Source organism: Aspergillus ibericus (genome assembly GCF_003184845.1).
Source record: "Aspergillus ibericus CBS 121593 unplaced genomic scaffold BO80scaffold_76, whole genome shotgun sequence".
Taxonomy (NCBI): domain Eukaryota; kingdom Fungi; phylum Ascomycota; class Eurotiomycetes; order Eurotiales; family Aspergillaceae; genus Aspergillus; species Aspergillus ibericus.
The window spans coordinates 83,067-98,586 of record NW_020292174.1 but is presented as its reverse complement, the minus strand read 5'-3'; the positions used below and the strand labels follow the sequence as shown (position 1 = coordinate 98,586).

Sequence of the window (15,520 nt, the reverse complement as noted above, 5' to 3'; positions counted from 1 at the left end):
CCTCCTCCCCCTCCCCTCCCCCCCAACATCCCACCCCCATCCTCAACCCCTCCACCCAAGGCGAAACCATCCCCCAACTACACAACCGCATCGCCACCACCCTATCCACCCTAATCTCCACCCTGGACACCGAAATCGCTCATCTCGAAGCCCCCCTCCCTCCCGAGCAACGAACCAGTAAAGCAGTCCTGATCTGCTCGCATGCTGCCCCCTTGATCGCCATGGGGAGGGTTCTTACGGGAAACATGCCGGAGGATGAAGGCGTTGAGGATTTTAGGGTTTATACGGCGGGGATTAGTATGTTTGTGCGGAGGAGTTCATGGGATAGGAAGGGGGATGGGGATGGGGATGGGAAGGGAAGGGATATCAAGGAGGTTCTTGCGCCAGGGACGGAGGTTTTGAGGGATGGGGTCTATGTTCCGGATTGGATGGGGGGAAGGGGTGTTGGTGGTGGGTGGGAGTGTGTGAGGAATGGCGATTGTGGGTTTTTGAGTCATGGGGCGGAGAGGGGGTGGTATGTTCTTTTCCTTTTCTTTCTCTTTCGTTTTTTTGCCTTTGGTTGGGGAGGGGAAGGGGAAGAGGGTATGGTTGCTAATGGTTATTATGGTGTAGGCACTTCTGTGGTGACGAGTCGTTTGATACGGGCCCTATGGCAGATCCGTCGGCGACTCCGACGACGAGCTTGGATTCTTCGGTTGAGACGGCGGGGAGTAAATTGTGATCTTTGGCTCTCTATCTGCCAGAGAAAGAGGGGGGAGAGGAGGGGTATCGGATCAGCTTAGAGATAAGTGATAGACTAGATGCCACGAGACGTGGTCATGAATTGCAGCTATCATACATCATAGGAAGACCCGAACGCCAACTATACTTAGTAGTCAGATCGAGCCAGGTGGCTAATTCTCAGCTTGGGGTATCGTGTTGGGTCCATTCTCAGCTCTCTCTCCGCTGCTCTCGCCACTTTCTCCGCTGTTTCCTTGCGCCTGCGCGTCGCCACTGGTGCCTTGACTGTTGGCCTCCTCCCGTCGACGCCGCTCCTCTTCCTCTCGCGCGCGCTCGGCGTTCCGGGCGGCCTCGGCAGCGTTGCGCACCTCGACGTGTCGTTCGCCCACGCCTGGAACCAAGCTCGCAATGAAGAGCGCCAACGACCGTTCCACTCGTCGAAGCTGGTGTCGCAGCCCCGTGGGTGGACCGGCTGGCTCAGTTCTAGTCCCAGAGCCTTGACTGTCTGTGCCTGAGGGTGCCCGGTCGTCCGGAGCAAAATGTACCAGCCCTTCTAGATGTTGCTGCACCGGCGCCACAAGCAGCCGGTACAGCTGCTGCGGGATCCCGGTCTCTGATAAGAGCGCTGCAAGCACGGCCAAAGACACAAACAGCACACGTGACCACGTGCCGGGTTCGCTAAACATGTAGCAGAAGAAGTACAGCCGCACAAACAGCCAGATACGTCGCATGTTCCGCGCAAAGCTCATCTGCCCGTTGTTCTCCACACGCTGGTTGAGCACCGCCTGACGGACAATATTCTCCATGACAACGGCGTTCGCATTGTGCAGCTCGGGGGGGGCACCAGCACGGGGCGCAGAGGTTGTGATCGGGGAGTGCATAGCACGAAGCGCATCAATGGACGAGTGCATAGTCTCCGCGCCTCGCGGAGACGCAACCAAGGCTTGATATCCATTGGGCGACGAAAGCAGGTACAAAGGAGCCTGTCCAGGGGCAGGGTTCGGGGGAGGACCGGATAGAATTGGGGTGGGGAAAGTCCGGGCGTGGGAGACGCGTAGTTGATCGGCGCGAGTGTAGATGTTGAAGACACGGGTAAGCAGCGCTTCGATCGAGCCATCACGTTCAGCATGCGGATTCTGGTACTGGTCGTCGAGCAGAGCGAACAGTTGCGTCCGGATCCGGATAATATGGTCCATCGGGGGCGCAACCCCACGATTCAGTTGCTCTTCTCCAAAACCAATCTGATGTCTGAGGATCTGTAGGCGCAGCCGGACTTCTTCAGGGAGATTGCTACTAGACGTCGTGGACTCAGATGAGGTGATGGATGAATGTCCTGGATGCGACAGGCCCGGAGTCATCTGAGTCCACGATGTGGTTGTGGTTGACGAGTGGGAAGTAGCCCCCGCGGTACCTGCCGCTACGCCTCCCAACGGCCCAACTCGTTCCTGCATGTCAATCTGCCGGCGAATCGCCTCGATATTCCGTCGCAAAGCAAGCCCGATCTCCGCTTCATGGGGAACTGCGGGCAATGCGGGACCCCGGTACCGGAGTTCTTGCCCATGCGGGACGTGTTGCGGGGGGAATCGGTTTGACGCAAATGGACTTTGAGGCGCAGGCATGCCAGCTGCCCGGGGTATCGGCGCAGGAGCTCTAGCGGAGCTGGTCGCATGGGGTGCTGGGGCAGGAGGAAGGACGAGGTGGATGGAATATTCGGGGTCCTGAGCAGCATTGCTGTTAATGAATCTGCCGAACGCGAACGAAGACATCAGGGCAACTCACGTTGGACGGCTCGAGCACATCCCTCAGCGCCACAGCATCATTTGTGAGGGGCTTTCCCCGGTAGATCAACCTCTGACTCTCGGGTGACGGTTCGCTGGGGATTGTCTGGGCGATTCGCGCCTTGAGAGCGGCGATGGTGATGGACGGAGACAGGTCGTTGAGCGTAAACCGGTTTGGGGGAGGCAAGGATGGACACAACACATGCAAGGCAATGCTCTGCGATTCCGTCACAGCGGACGGGTTTTCAGATGAGGCCATTCTGGAATCGTGCTGTCCTGATGGGTGATGGGTGGAAGGAAGTGACTGATCACAGGCGCATAATCGTGGATGCAATAGCCATGCAGTAGAGCGAGTAAAGACCTGGAAGAAGTAAATCTGGTTCTTTAGCAAAAGTGAATATAATGCCAATGAATGACAGACAACTGGCAGGAAGTACGAGTTGGGCAGCTGGGTCCACCGGAAGTATAGAAGAAGCCGGAAGGAAGCCGGAATGATGACGGTGTCCTTTTCGACACGCGACGGTTCACACCCACCACCACGCAGGCCAGATAGAGCGCAAAACGACGGAAAGTATCACCAGAGATACCAGGATCAACCACAGCAACCGGCTGCCCGTCACGAAAGAAGAACACCACCTCACGGATGGGAACGTGAGCGACTGGCAGCTCACGGAGGAGAAGCCGCGCGGACGAGGGGATTCTGCCTGGCGGTGAGAAAGACGCGATGCCGATCACGGGTTTTTGTGGCTGTCATGAGATTGTCGATCTGATCCTGCAATTCACAGCCTCTGCCTCCGTTGGTCCTTTCACGTGCTTGAGGGCCGGTGTTTCGCACTCGTTGCTTTGGTTCCCCCTCTGGGATGACTTGCTCCAAGTAGAACCGCATTATGGCCCTGTGCCTGTCCAGCCGTTCTGCACTGTGTCGCCGGAAGTTCACAGTCTCCCCTCATGGGGAGAAGGTAGGATTGATGGAAGTTTCGTTGCGGGCCACTGGTCGTCGTAAGGCCGGTGCCAGGCAGTTTTCACAGTCCTGGAAGCAGTATCAGCACCAAAACTCCCACGAAAACCCTCCCCGAAGCACTTTCGGCTCCCGCCTCCGTTTTGCTCTGCGCAACACCAAGGTCGAATGGTATCCCATCCCTATTGGTCTCGGCATCGGCCTGCTGGGCTTGTTGCAGTTCTACAAGGCCCAGCGTGCCGAACGCGAACGCGCCGAGAGAGAAGCTGCCGGCGAGTCTTTTGATTTTGAAAGAGCCCCTGCCCGTCCGAAGCACCGTTTGAGTGGACCATGGCAGGTCCAGATCATGTCCACCTTGCCGCTCAAGGCCATGTCGCGACTGTGGGGACGCTTCAACGAGATTGAGCTGCCTTATTATCTGCGTGTGCCAGGCTTCAAGCTCTACTCCTGGGTCTTTGGCGTCAACCTGGATGAGGTTGCGGAACCCGATCTTCACACCTACCCGAACCTGGCGGCCTTCTTCTATCGCAAACTGAAACCCGGTGTCCGCCCCCTGGACCCCGACACTCGTGCTATTCTCGCACCCTCCGATGGCCGCATTTTGCAATTTGGATTGATCGAACGTGGCGAGGTTGAGCAGGTCAAGGGTGTCACATACAGCTTGGATGCCCTACTAGGTGCTGCGACCCCGAACCACGCAGACCACACCGATAAGTTTACAGACCACCAGGGAGAGCCGGCCCAGAAAAACGAGGCCAAGATGCTAGCGGATGCCGAGTTTGCCAAAATGAATGGTATCTCTTACACGCTCCCGACCCTCCTGGCAGGAGACCAGGGCGGTGCACGGAAGCGCTCAGCGTCCATCGATGCCTCCACCCCATACAAAGCCTCCGCGGAGGCTGAAGTCAAGGCCGACCTGGCTCTTGGGGATGGTGCGCCGTGGTACGCCCCGAAGCCGACCTCGAACAACGCTCTCTACTATGTCGTGATTTACCTCGCTCCGGGTGATTACCATCGGTTCCACTCGCCGGTGCCGTGGGTGGTGCAGAGCCGCCGTCACTTTGCGGGTGAATTGTTCTCAGTGTCACCGTACCTGCAGCGCCACCTGCCGGGCCTGTTCACCCTTAATGAACGTGTCGTGCTGCTCGGCCGCTGGCGCTGGGGCTTTTTCAGTTACACCCCTGTGGGCGCCACCAATGTGGGCTCGATCAAGGTGAACTTTGATGCCGAACTGCGTACCAACAGCTTGACCACCGACACTGCGGCTGATATGGCGGCCGCCGCTGCAGCCAAGCGCGGCGAGCAGTACCCCGGTTTCGTCGAGGCAACCTACCTTCACGCCAGCCGAACCCTGGGCGGTCATCCGCTCCAGCGTGGTGAAGAGATGGGTGGGTTCCAGCTGGGTAGTTCGATTGTGCTGGTGTTTGAGGCCCCGGTGGGTACTCGCAAGTCGTTCGATGCCGGCTGGGAGGAAGGTCACCGCGAGGGCGGATGGAACTGGTCCATTGAGAAGGGCCAGCGTATCAAGATGGGTGAGAGATTGGGATACGTGGACGCTGATCACTAGAGAAAATGGGTGGGATTTAAAAGCCGTTTTAGACCAATGCACCGCTGGCTGCGGTTACTTTTGTATCATATACCGTTGTACATTCAGCTATGCTGATCTAATACCTACTGTTACTGAACTCACTGAACCTCCCATGTAAGTTGTAACTGCTCAGCGAAGTCACTGATAACGAACACGTGACCGATAACAGCCATGATGAAGTTCCGCATTCAGAATCACACTCCTCACTCTCCCCTCACCTCCAACATGGCCAATTTACCCTAACCACTCTCATTCCGAGCCAAAATGCCCCGTCATCATCATCTGCTCCGTCGGCATCCCGCCCCTGACACCACATCCCCCTCCGACAACGCCACCACCCACCACCACCCCCCGCAACCGCCCCCGGCTCCCCAACGCGCCAGCCGTTCGCGCCTCGGCCACCACGCGCAATGGCAAACCCCTCCGTCGCAGGGCCTCTCCATCCCTCAACTGCATCCGTCCTCGGGACCCATCGACCCCGATCATCCTCTTCATAGCCACCCAGGCCAACATGCCCACCACCCCGCCGCAACCGCCGCGCTGTTCTCGCTCTTCGGACGCGGCGTGCATGGCCGACCATCGAACCACCCAGGCGACCAGATGATGGACGAGGACGATGAGGAGGATGTCCTGGAAGATGATTACGACGAAGGACCTAGCGAACATGTACATGAACAGGACCACGATCAACTCAATCGTCTTCGTCAACGACATCACCACCGTCGGCTTCACGCACGCTCTGTCTCCTCGGATGAACTACTCTCCACGCAGGATATACATGATCGTGACGAGCCCTCAGAGATCGAAGAGGTCGAACAAGAGCCAGAACACGATCACGACGAAGAGGAAGAAATTGACGAAGAGGAGGTAGAACCTGAACCGGGTACCGACTCGGAGATGCTTCACGACCGCGGTATGCCCCCTCCCCCTCCCCTTCTCCTTCCCCCCTACATCCCCCCAACTCAATACTAACGATATCTAACTAGAAAAGTCCCCCACCCCCCTCCCCCCCAATCTCCGCGAAATCTCCTCCCTCGCCAGCTGGACCGTCTCAACCCACAAACCCGGCTGCGGGGTCTCTGCTCTCCGCCACCCCTCCCCCTCACAATACTGGCAATCTGACGGCCCGCAACCCCACACTCTCACCCTCCATTTCTTCAAACTAGTCGCAATCGTGCGCATCCGTGTGTATCTGGATTTCGAGATGGATGAGAGTTATACCCCGACCAAGATGACCTTTTTGGCTGGGATGGGAGGGAATGATCTGGTGGAGTTTGCCAATTGGGAGGGCGAGGGGCCATGTGGTTGGGTTGATGTGGAGTTGGAGGGCGTGGGGGGTAGAAGTGGGGGGTGGGTTAGGACTGGGAAGAGTGGTGGTGCTGCTACTGGTGGTGGGAGGAAGGCTGGGGCTGGAGTTGGAGGGAAGATGAAACCCAAGGGGATAATGAAGAGGAGCCACATTCTCGAGGACCATGATGGGGACAGTGATGACGACGAGGACGACGACGAAGAGAACGACCCCTACGCAGGCAACGTCCTCAAAGCAATGGTCATCCAGATGCGCGTGATCGAGAACCACCAGAACGGCAAAGATACGCACGTGCGTGGATTTCAGGTCTTTGCTAGAGACGACGAGAGAAAGAGAGTGGGCAATGCTCCCTCGGCGTCAGCGGATGGCCGCGTCCGGAGACACAGTGCGCGACGGTCGTTGAGAGGCAGTACGCAGGAGGAGATGGAGGGTCCTGAGGCGCGCGCCAAAGTGGTGACTAGTCTCGAGGAGCCGGATTGGATGGGCGAGCCTGTTATTCGGTAGGCGGTTTCTTCGACTGTATGTGCATGTCCGGGGTTGGGATGGATCGCATTACGGAGTTCAGTTCGGTTCGGTAGATACCCTTTTATTATTGTATTAATGATACACGATGGTCTTGCACCAAGGCACGATCTGATTATAGGCAGCCACCTGTATGCTGTTTGCGGCCTAGCTAATCAAAGGGATTAATGGAGAGACCACCCCGTACATTCCTCATCTATCCGTGAGCCCATGTTGGCGCTGTGACCCATGTGAAGGGTACGCTCTATTATGCTTCCAGGTGCGATGTCCACCTCCCTAGTACTCTGTTCTGCCTCGAACATTACGGGAGATTCATGCTACACTTGGCACCGGAGTATGAGAATGTTGCTTGCTGCATAGCGTTAACGCTTTGCGACTATGGTTGGCCCATCATTTCTCCGGTTGAAAATAGCGCCGGGTTATGAAAGCGCATCTACCACTCTACCACCATTTCCTCCTCATAAAGGGATCCATGAATCCACGGAACACCTTAGCTTCACTACCTGCACTTAGTTACCAGATGTCTAACTCACGTATGCTTGGCTATATTATTATCTCAGACCCGTTGTAAATCCTTCTAGGACCTAACGTTTCTTAGGAACGGCAAGTGACCTTGGTCTATTAGATGACCTGGACCCCGCAGGAGCAGATCTACCCTGGGAAGGAAAGTTCTTCAGTCTATTGCACTTCCCATAGCCAAATCGAGCTAATCTTCAGTATCGGACAATACAGACGTGTCAGAAAAGCTCGAGACGCTGCGAAATTACATCGTGAACGGTGGCGAAGTAGAACCCCTCTCAACGGAGCGCTGTCTCTCTATCCTCCGCCATTATGCCTTCGATACTCGCTCAAACCTTACCAGCCAGATTGCGTTACGGTGCCTTAGCAACATAATCTTACTTTCAACGCCAGCAAAGCAGATTTTCGTAGATCAAGGCTATCCTGAATTGGCTATACTACTGCTACAGGTGATATACTCTCCCCGAACCGATGACAGGACATACCTATTTCTTTGAACATCTCTTACTTATCCTTCGCTAGAAAGATGACCCTGTCAATAAATTCCTCTCGGCTAGGCTACTATTTCTCTGTACGTCCAAGCCTACGAATTACGAAGTTGATGTCGCTATGATGGCAGATACTATCAACGCTGTAGGCTTCACAACCCTGATCACAATCGATAAAATAAGCTTGCCATGCGTCAGAACTAATGCATTCTGCTATAGAGTATATCGCGCTTCGTTAACATACCAATTGGTCGTCCAACAACAAACCTCGCAACCGATGCCCTGTGCGAGATTCTCAAGCTCACCTGCAATATAGCAGCTTCCTATCCCCTTCAATCCTCTGCATTCCACGCTTCTCGCCAGCCCATCCTGCAAATTCTCAGCACTCTGGAAATACCACTCCGCCCTCTACAGACACCGATATCAACCTTGATTGACTGTCTAGTATTCCTCATACCTGACGATACGTCACATTCTGCGCCAATTCCGTACGAAGAAGTCCACATTACCCGATTGGTACATATACTAGATCTCGCCACTCAAGCTTACGCAGAAGATGAGTTGGGTAAATCTTGTTCACCACTCATGCAGGTGCTATTTCTTATCTCACAGACTGCCCCTACCGGCATCAAGGCACTTCTTCAGACTCTTCTTCTACCGACTGATAAAGACCGCGAAAGCATCCTTGGTACGGGCAACTCGCTGTCATCCAGGCTTTTGAGGCTTTCCACCTCAATAAGTGCCGACCCACTGAGGATCCTCATCCAGCGACTTCTGTTTGAGCTATCTAATAATGACGAAAAGCAACTGATTCATAATATCGGCTATGGATATGCTTCTGGCTACTTATACTCTATGGGGAAGCAACCATTCACACATAACCCTGCAAGGAATGTTGGGCAAGAGGAAGGAGGCCAGGGCCGTGAGGTGCAAGACGTCAACAGCAATCAACCGTGGATAGTAAACAGCATGAGTCTTGACGTCAATCCTCTTACTGGTCAAAGAAGAGATATGGAAACACAGCCAAACCTCCCGGAAATGACACCGGAAGAAAAGGAGCGTGAGGCAGAAAGATTGTTTGTTCAATTTGAAAGGTTGTATAATTCCTATCTATAAATATATCTTCTCGATAACTAATATACGACAGACTTCGGGAAAATGGCATCATCAAAGTTGAAAACCCGGTGGCCGTGGCTATGCGTGAGGGCAGACTCGAAGAAGATACCTGACCATTGGAGAACATCAGTTTGAGAAATTCATATGAATCCGATCGGTCTTCATACTTAGTTTTGGATGTTGTTGGCGGTGGCTAAGAGAGTCTACTATTTCTACATATTGAAGGAACCAAGGGTAGTGATTAATCAATATTTTAATTAGATCGGTCATATCTCATGCGGCAATCCGCCCAAAAATACTTTTCGTATCATGCCTTTCTCTCCAACCCATACACCTACTTCAGGAGCTTCTCCAGCTCGGCAGCAACAGCATCACCGACCTCCTTGGTCGTAGCCTTACCGCCAATATCGCCCGTACGGATACCAGACTCGAGAACGTTGCGCACGGCAGCCTCGATGGCGCGGGCCTCGTCGAACCGACCGAAGGAGTATTGCATCATCATAGCGACGGAGAGGATAGCAGCGACGGGGTTGACGATGCCGCGGCCGGCGATATCAGGGGCGGAACCTGACTCCATTAGCCCAATCCCCAACCACATTTACCCTCAAACAGAAGGGTGGAATACATACCGTGAATAGGCTCATAGATACCATTAACACGAGTCTTTCCATCAGGAATACCACTCAAACTAGCACTGGGCAACAGACCCAACGAGCCAGGGATAACACTGGCCTCATCACTGATGATATCACCGAAGAGGTTGCTCGTGACAATGATACCATTCAGCTTACGGGGCTCCTTCACCATGATCATCGCGGCGGAGTCAATGAGCTGATGCTCGATCTTCAGCTGAGGGAACTCCTTAGCCATGACCTCAGTGACGGTCTTACGCCACAACCGACTAGTGGCCAGGACGTTGGCCTTGTCGAGACTCCACACAGGGAGAGGGGGGTTGTGCTGCAGGGCCAAGTGGGCGGCTAAACGAGTGATGCGCTCGATCTCAGCGCGGGAGTAGGGCTCCGTGTCCATGGCGTAACCGCTACCGTCATCTTCCTTGCGGTCGCCGAAGTAGATTCCGCCCGTCAGTTCGCGGATGATGTTGAAGTCGACGCCCTCGCAGACCGAGGCCTTCAGGGGGGAGTGCTCGACCAGGGAGGGCGCGGCGAAGTTGCAGGGACGGAGGTTGCCGAAGGTGCCCATCTCTTTGCGGAGCTTGAGGAGACCTTGTTCGGGGCGGACGGCGCCGGTGCCCCATTTCTGGACGGGTTAGTGGTGTTCTTCTTGTTCTTGTTCTTGTTGTTGTGGTTGGGGAGGGTATTGGGGATGTACCGGTCCACCGATGGCGCCCAGGAGAACGGCGTCGGCGTTCTTAGCGGCGGTCAGGGCCTCGTCGGTCAAGGGGATGCCGGTGGCATCGATGGAGGCCTGGATGTGTCAGTATGGGGGTGTAGACAGTGCGGCGAGGGGACGTACACCGCCGAGCAGGTGGTCCTGGAGGTTGATGGTGATGTCATCGCGGCTCTTCTCGATGACACGGAGGACCTGTGACGGGGACAGTTAGAATTGTTGCGTGTCTCGGAGAATAAGCTCGAATCGCAGCTGGCGTAGCTGAGCGTAGCTGCTCACCTTGATGGCCTCGGCAGTGACCTAGGAAGCAATGGGTTAGTCAATGGTCTGGCTTGAGGTCGGATGCAGCTCACCTCGGGACCGCAGTGGTCACCGGCAAAAACGACGACGTTGAAGGCAGACATGATGAGAAGCAGGGAGTTTAGCACGGGAAATCGACGAGTGAGGACGGAGGGTGAGGTATAAACTTATACGGACTGGCGGGGGCAGCTGGCGAGTCTCCCCGCGCCGACACCGGAGCCACTGCCGGCCCTAGGCTGCGCTCGGTTTAGCCCGGCGTCTGTACTTTTACCCACGCTTACCACCGGAGTTTCTACTGACTCACAAGGATTAAAGGTGTCCACTCTCGTGGTCCAGATTAAAAATGCTATCGACGTGGCGGCGCCAATTTAAAGAACACGAACAATGAAACAAGAAGAAAGAAGCCATGCACGTAGAACCACTCAACAAAGCATACCCCCACTCGTCTCGCTTTTGTCCAGAGACGTCTGTACACCAGCCTCATATACCACCCTCATCACATATACTAAAACATGACCGATATCCTCGAACCGGAAACAAGAAAGAAAAGAAGTATGAAGAGGTCGTAACTGTCCAGAAACAACCAGAGCACCAGAACCATGCAGAATGCCTTGGACCGGCCGGAGAACCGTCAATCCACAGAACCGAATATAACCCAAAGGGGGTATTTATAGCTTGACTTGACGACTCCAAGGAAGCTCAAGCCACGAACTCACATCAACTCAGTTCTTCTTGCCAGCGCGCAAGGCCTTGCGGCTGGCCATGTCACCCTCCACCAGCCACTTGCTCGCCTTGACCAGCTGCACCACGTTGATGAACTGCTTGAGGGCCATGACGGGGGCCGAGATACCCGTGATCACCCAGGGCCAGAAGCTGTCAATCTTGTTCGCCCGGGCCATCTCGAGAGCACCCGCACTCCAGGGGCTAGCGGTGCTCACCGGCTGCAGGAGGGACGGGGACAAGGTGGGGGAGGAGAACGACAGCAGGTACAGTCCGATGAAGAACAGCTCGTTCAGCGCGCAGCAAATGAACAGAACCGTCTGTGGAGCTTGTTAGCATGTTAACCAAGAAATCTCAGAGACAGACGAACCCTGCTGTGGTAGTACTGGTACAGAACCCAGCTCCGGCTAGCCTCCACCTTCTTGTGGCTCTGGCTGGAGCCACCCATGCTAAGAGTCGCGTACATGTGCATGTAGTGACTGGCCATGTCCAGAGCGATCAAGCTCTGGAAGATGATGGCCCACCGCGGCCAGGCGGAGCTCAGGAACACCAACAGGCACGCGGTCGTGCACCGATCTGTCACCATGTCCAGCACCGCACCAAAGGTAGTGGACTGATTATAGTACCGCGCCGCATATCCGTCCAGGGCATCCAACAGACACGACACGCTGTATAGAAGGGAGCACGTCCGCGGGTGTAGGGGCATATAGTAGAGCGAGGCCATCGTCAACACAACACGCGCATATCCTAATCCCTCGAAGTTAGGCTTTGGCCCACTGCGATAGCGTCGCGGGGATCTTACCGATTAGGTTCGGAGCGAAGAGGAAAACATTCTCCTGCACATCGTCATTGGCAGCGTCCACTCCGCTGCCTTTCGACGACTCCTGGAGGGTGCCGTTGACCGCTGGCGATGGGTCGGTTGCTACTAGCTCGGCGGCGGCTTTTTGTGATCGGGTTCGGGGGCTCATCTTGGCGGGAAAGTGTAATAGCAGAAGTGAATTGACAGAAGGGGAATTTTTCGGCAAGCTGAAAGGAGAGGACGTCTGACGACTGGGAGTTGACGGAGGAAAGACGCTCTATCCGAGGGGTTCCACGACGGATGGCGAGTGGACCGTGTCCGCAGCAAGCTTCAGGTCGATCGGAGAAACAAAAATAAGTTAGACTAGGAAACTAGAGGGACGGAGCAAAGACTGTTAGCACGTCCAACCGTGTCTCACCAAAATTGGCCACGAGGATAAGGCGAGGCTGGAGGGGAAGATGACGGTGCCGGGAATTCTCCTGAAAGCTCTGTGCAACACGTACCTCTCGCTCTTGCGACGCGCCAGGACAGAAAAAATAACGAACCACGAGGGTGTAGGAAACAACCGGAATCGATGCAGCTGCACTAAGGGTCAGGGAGAGGGATGCTGAAAAGATTTGAGCAGCGCCTGGGAGGAAGACGAGGTCAGTCAGGAGAGTCAAATGGCCATGTGTGAGGTTTGGCGATAAGGTTGGGGGGTGATAAGAAGGAGCCACTGACGATGGCGGTCTCGTCAATCTCCGCTGCACTCCGGAGATGAGGAAATTGCACTGGTCCAGAAGATCAACCCAGGGTTTCTCCTGTAGATGCCAAGTGGACAGATTCCAAGTGATGAAGTGTTAGAAAAAGAGCTAGCATGGTCAGGAGAAGCTTTCTGCTTGCGGCCAACCGTGCATTCCTTTGCTTCCGGGCTGGGCCTAACCACGATATACTTATGCTACCCAGCATGACGCACAACCATTCCGGCAACCTTACACTTGCGGTAATAGCAGAAATAACAAAAGAAATTAGATGTCAAGGATAGTGCATATGTACAATAAAGCAGAAGCCAAGTCTTCCGAGCAGCACGGACAAAACGAGACGCATGAAAATAAGCTATGTACAACGGGCATTTTCTAGGGGAATCGTCATTATCATCTCCGTGACCTGCGCGGATCTGTCGCTTCTTGCCGACGCCATTCTCGAGACTCCTTCGTCCCCAAGCTGCCGAGTCCTCCCTCCAGCCGTCGCTCCCAACCGCCTAATCGGACCACCAGGCAGGTGGCATTGTCGCCCTCGCGAGTCACCTCGGTCGCAAAGCTGACCACATCACGAGCGCCCTGGTCCGGGGTCCTTGCTTCCTTGACGATGTCGACGACTTCTTGATCTAGCAGCGTGCCGCTGACCCCATCCGACATCAGCACCAGGAACGAGTACTCGGCCGGTCCCATCTCGATGCGGTGGATCTCCGGTTCCGCCGAGACGCCGATGCGCTTGGACTGGACATCCCCGAAGGACCGGGTGTTGGCCAGCCCGCTCATCCGCTCCTCTCCAAAAGAGTCTGTCACGAACGTGGCGGCGTACCGTCGCAACCGACTGGCCTCGACGGGAGACGAGGGATGATGGTTGGATGTGACCGGAATGGCCTGACCTGTTTCAGTGGAACATAAGAGGATCCGAGTATCTCCGACGTGCGACACAAGTAGGCTGGACGGAGCATTCGGATGCCAAAACGGCATCGGTGTCGGGGTAGAGATGAGCGCAACACTGGCCGTGCTGCCCCCCTTGAAGCGATTGACTCCGCCAATGTTCAACGATCGCGTGTGGTTGGGTCCGTACAAAATATCATCCTGATGCATCGGCTGACCGACCTTCATAAAATCATCGTCTCGCTTGGCCGCTTGCGCCGAGACAAACTCCAGGTCGGTCCGGAGAAATGCATATTCCAGTATCTCCTCGATGGTGACCCCCTTACCCGCATCCCCCTCGACCGTCAAGTCTTTTCCAGAATGCGAAAAGTGGGCCGGAACAAATCTCTTGAAATAACCTCCGACCAGCGTCTTCCAGTTCTGCACCAGGATCTTCTCCAGTTCTTCGATTCGCTTGGAGTTACCGCCCTGGACGATCGGCAGCGCTCCCGATGAGGGCTCCGCGCCCCGCGGAAAGTGGCCGCTCCGGTCTTGTCGTAGACTGGACTGCAACTCGAACGCAGCCGCAGTATCCTGGATGTATTCGTGTAGCCAATCCTTCAAGAACGTACTACATTCCGTCCCACCATGGCCGTCAAAGATACCAAAGTAGAAGACCTGTGGATCCCCGCTCGCAGTGTCGGCCCCGCGACTCTCCCTGGGGGCAGGGTTTGCGCCAGTGCGCCTGATAGTCAAAGAGGCCGGCGGACGCTTCGCAAAGGAGGGTAGATCGATGACACCAGCCTGATAGGCGTCTTCATTGTAAGGCCGGGTGCCACGGGAACTGTGAGCGCCAAAGTGGTGCTTCGCGCTCCGCAGTGGGATGCGAACAACGGTGGTATCTCGGTCGACCAAGGGCTGAAATGCGGTCGGAGAATGGGAGATCTCGCCCGTATGAGGAACTGAGGCAGAACGAGGGAGTTTGTGGAAGGGCGTCAACGGACCTCGGGGATCCGGGTGAAGGGAGGAGGAAGGCAAATGAGTGACGAAATAGTCGTGGAATTCGCGACGCTTGGTGGGACGGATGTCGTCTGGAACGATGTACTTGCTGGAGTAATAACGAGGCCGGGACAAGATGATGTAGACTAGACGCAAACAGGCAAGTCAGTGGTGGTTGAGGCGCGAATGCAGGACGACCACGCAACTCCAGGCCGATCTGGCTGGGCGCTTGAGGCGCGGAGATAAGAGAATCTGGGGGAGGCTTACGATACTGGTCGGCCAGGGTCCAGGCCTGGACGGAGACTCGCTTGGCGGGAGACCCAATCATGAATGCCGGGGCATTGGCAGGCTGGTATGAGGAGAGGCGAGAAGTTTGGGAGAGCGCAAAACACGAGCACGAGGAGGCGCCGGACACGAAGTAGGAAGAAGGTTTCCTGCCTTTTATCGGGAATCCGCGGGGGCTGCTGATTTTGCGGGCCGAGCGTTGGGCGCGGCGGAGAACCACCACGGCATTTCTTCCAGGCCTCCCCGTGCGCGCTGCCACGCCCTCGCTGCGGTAACACGGCCATGATGATTCCAGCGGTGAATGCTGCAGCCCAGCGGCTGTGCAAGAAGCATATTGTTGGGGGAGGATGTGTGGTTTCACAAATCTCCCCTCCTCTCCCCTGCCCTCCCTAGTTCCCTATCTACTTACTTCCCTACTCCGTCTACGAACATGGTGCAACAACGCTGAGAGAAACCTCATACTTC

The 15,520-nt window shown here is 55.5% G+C and overlaps 8 protein-coding genes across 8 annotated transcripts; 4 read left to right on the top strand and 4 right to left on the bottom strand.

Moving 5' to 3' along the window:
- Window positions 1-11: 11 nt before the first annotated feature.
- Window positions 12-721, top strand: BO80DRAFT_368918 (uncharacterized protein; the record flags this gene model as incomplete). The annotated part of the gene is made up of 2 exons (XM_025716365.1): window positions 12-514; window positions 613-721. Coding segments are annotated over 2 exons (612 nt in total), but the record flags the coding sequence as incomplete, so codon positions are not given.
- Window positions 722-837: 116 nt separating this feature from the next.
- Window positions 838-3,247, bottom strand: BO80DRAFT_264810 (uncharacterized protein). The gene is made up of 2 exons (XM_025714779.1): window positions 2,500-3,247; window positions 838-2,438 (listed from the first exon to the last, which is right to left on the bottom strand). The coding sequence occupies exons 1-2, from the start codon at window positions 2,755-2,757 to the stop codon at window positions 894-896; spliced, it is 1,803 nt and encodes a 600-aa protein (XP_025569732.1). The 5' UTR covers window positions 2,758-3,247; the 3' UTR covers window positions 838-893.
- On the top strand, window positions 3,060-5,145 carry BO80DRAFT_429933 (phosphatidylserine decarboxylase 1). The gene has a single exon (XM_025720592.1). It carries the CDS (start codon window positions 3,386-3,388, stop codon window positions 5,021-5,023), a length of 1,638 nt encoding a protein of 545 aa, XP_025569731.1. The 5' UTR covers window positions 3,060-3,385; the 3' UTR covers window positions 5,024-5,145.
- Window positions 5,146-5,308: 163 nt separating this feature from the next.
- Window positions 5,309-7,021, top strand: BO80DRAFT_394127 (anaphase promoting complex subunit DOC1; the record flags this gene model as incomplete). Its single annotated transcript, XM_025717277.1, has 2 exons — window positions 5,309-5,957; window positions 6,031-7,021. 2 exons carry the CDS (start codon window positions 5,309-5,311, stop codon window positions 6,855-6,857), a joined length of 1,476 nt encoding a protein of 491 aa, XP_025569730.1. The 3' UTR covers window positions 6,858-7,021.
- A 299-nt stretch (window positions 7,022-7,320) lies between these two features.
- On the top strand, window positions 7,321-9,198 carry BO80DRAFT_429931 (synembryn). Its single transcript, XM_025720591.1, has 6 exons — window positions 7,321-7,408; window positions 7,474-7,539; window positions 7,608-7,843; window positions 7,917-8,027; window positions 8,102-8,976; window positions 9,030-9,198. Exons 1-6 carry the CDS (start codon window positions 7,396-7,398, stop codon window positions 9,109-9,111), a joined length of 1,383 nt encoding a protein of 460 aa, XP_025569729.1. The 5' UTR covers window positions 7,321-7,395; the 3' UTR covers window positions 9,112-9,198.
- A 35-nt stretch (window positions 9,199-9,233) lies between these two features.
- leu2A (3-isopropylmalate dehydrogenase LEU2) lies at window positions 9,234-10,798 on the bottom strand. The gene is made up of 6 exons (XM_025720590.1): window positions 10,699-10,798; window positions 10,625-10,645; window positions 10,472-10,540; window positions 10,328-10,423; window positions 9,628-10,255; window positions 9,234-9,565 (listed from the first exon to the last, which is right to left on the bottom strand). Exons 1-6 carry the CDS (start codon window positions 10,747-10,749, stop codon window positions 9,333-9,335), a joined length of 1,098 nt encoding a protein of 365 aa, XP_025569728.1. The 5' UTR covers window positions 10,750-10,798; the 3' UTR covers window positions 9,234-9,332.
- Window positions 10,799-11,345: 547 nt separating this feature from the next.
- Window positions 11,346-12,696, bottom strand: BO80DRAFT_264706 (CDP-diacylglycerol--inositol 3-phosphatidyltransferase). Its single transcript, XM_025714778.1, has 4 exons — window positions 12,668-12,696; window positions 12,168-12,535; window positions 11,736-12,112; window positions 11,346-11,685 (listed from the first exon to the last, which is right to left on the bottom strand). Exons 2-4 carry the CDS (start codon window positions 12,331-12,333, stop codon window positions 11,368-11,370), a joined length of 861 nt encoding a protein of 286 aa, XP_025569727.1. The 5' UTR covers window positions 12,334-12,535; window positions 12,668-12,696; the 3' UTR covers window positions 11,346-11,367.
- Window positions 12,697-13,297: 601 nt separating this feature from the next.
- On the bottom strand, window positions 13,298-15,098 carry BO80DRAFT_368861 (PP2C family serine/threonine-protein phosphatase; the record flags this gene model as incomplete). The annotated part of the gene is made up of 2 exons (XM_025716361.1): window positions 13,298-14,916; window positions 15,038-15,098. 2 exons carry the CDS (start codon window positions 15,096-15,098, stop codon window positions 13,298-13,300), a joined length of 1,680 nt encoding a protein of 559 aa, XP_025569726.1.
- Window positions 15,099-15,520: the final 422 nt, after the last annotated feature.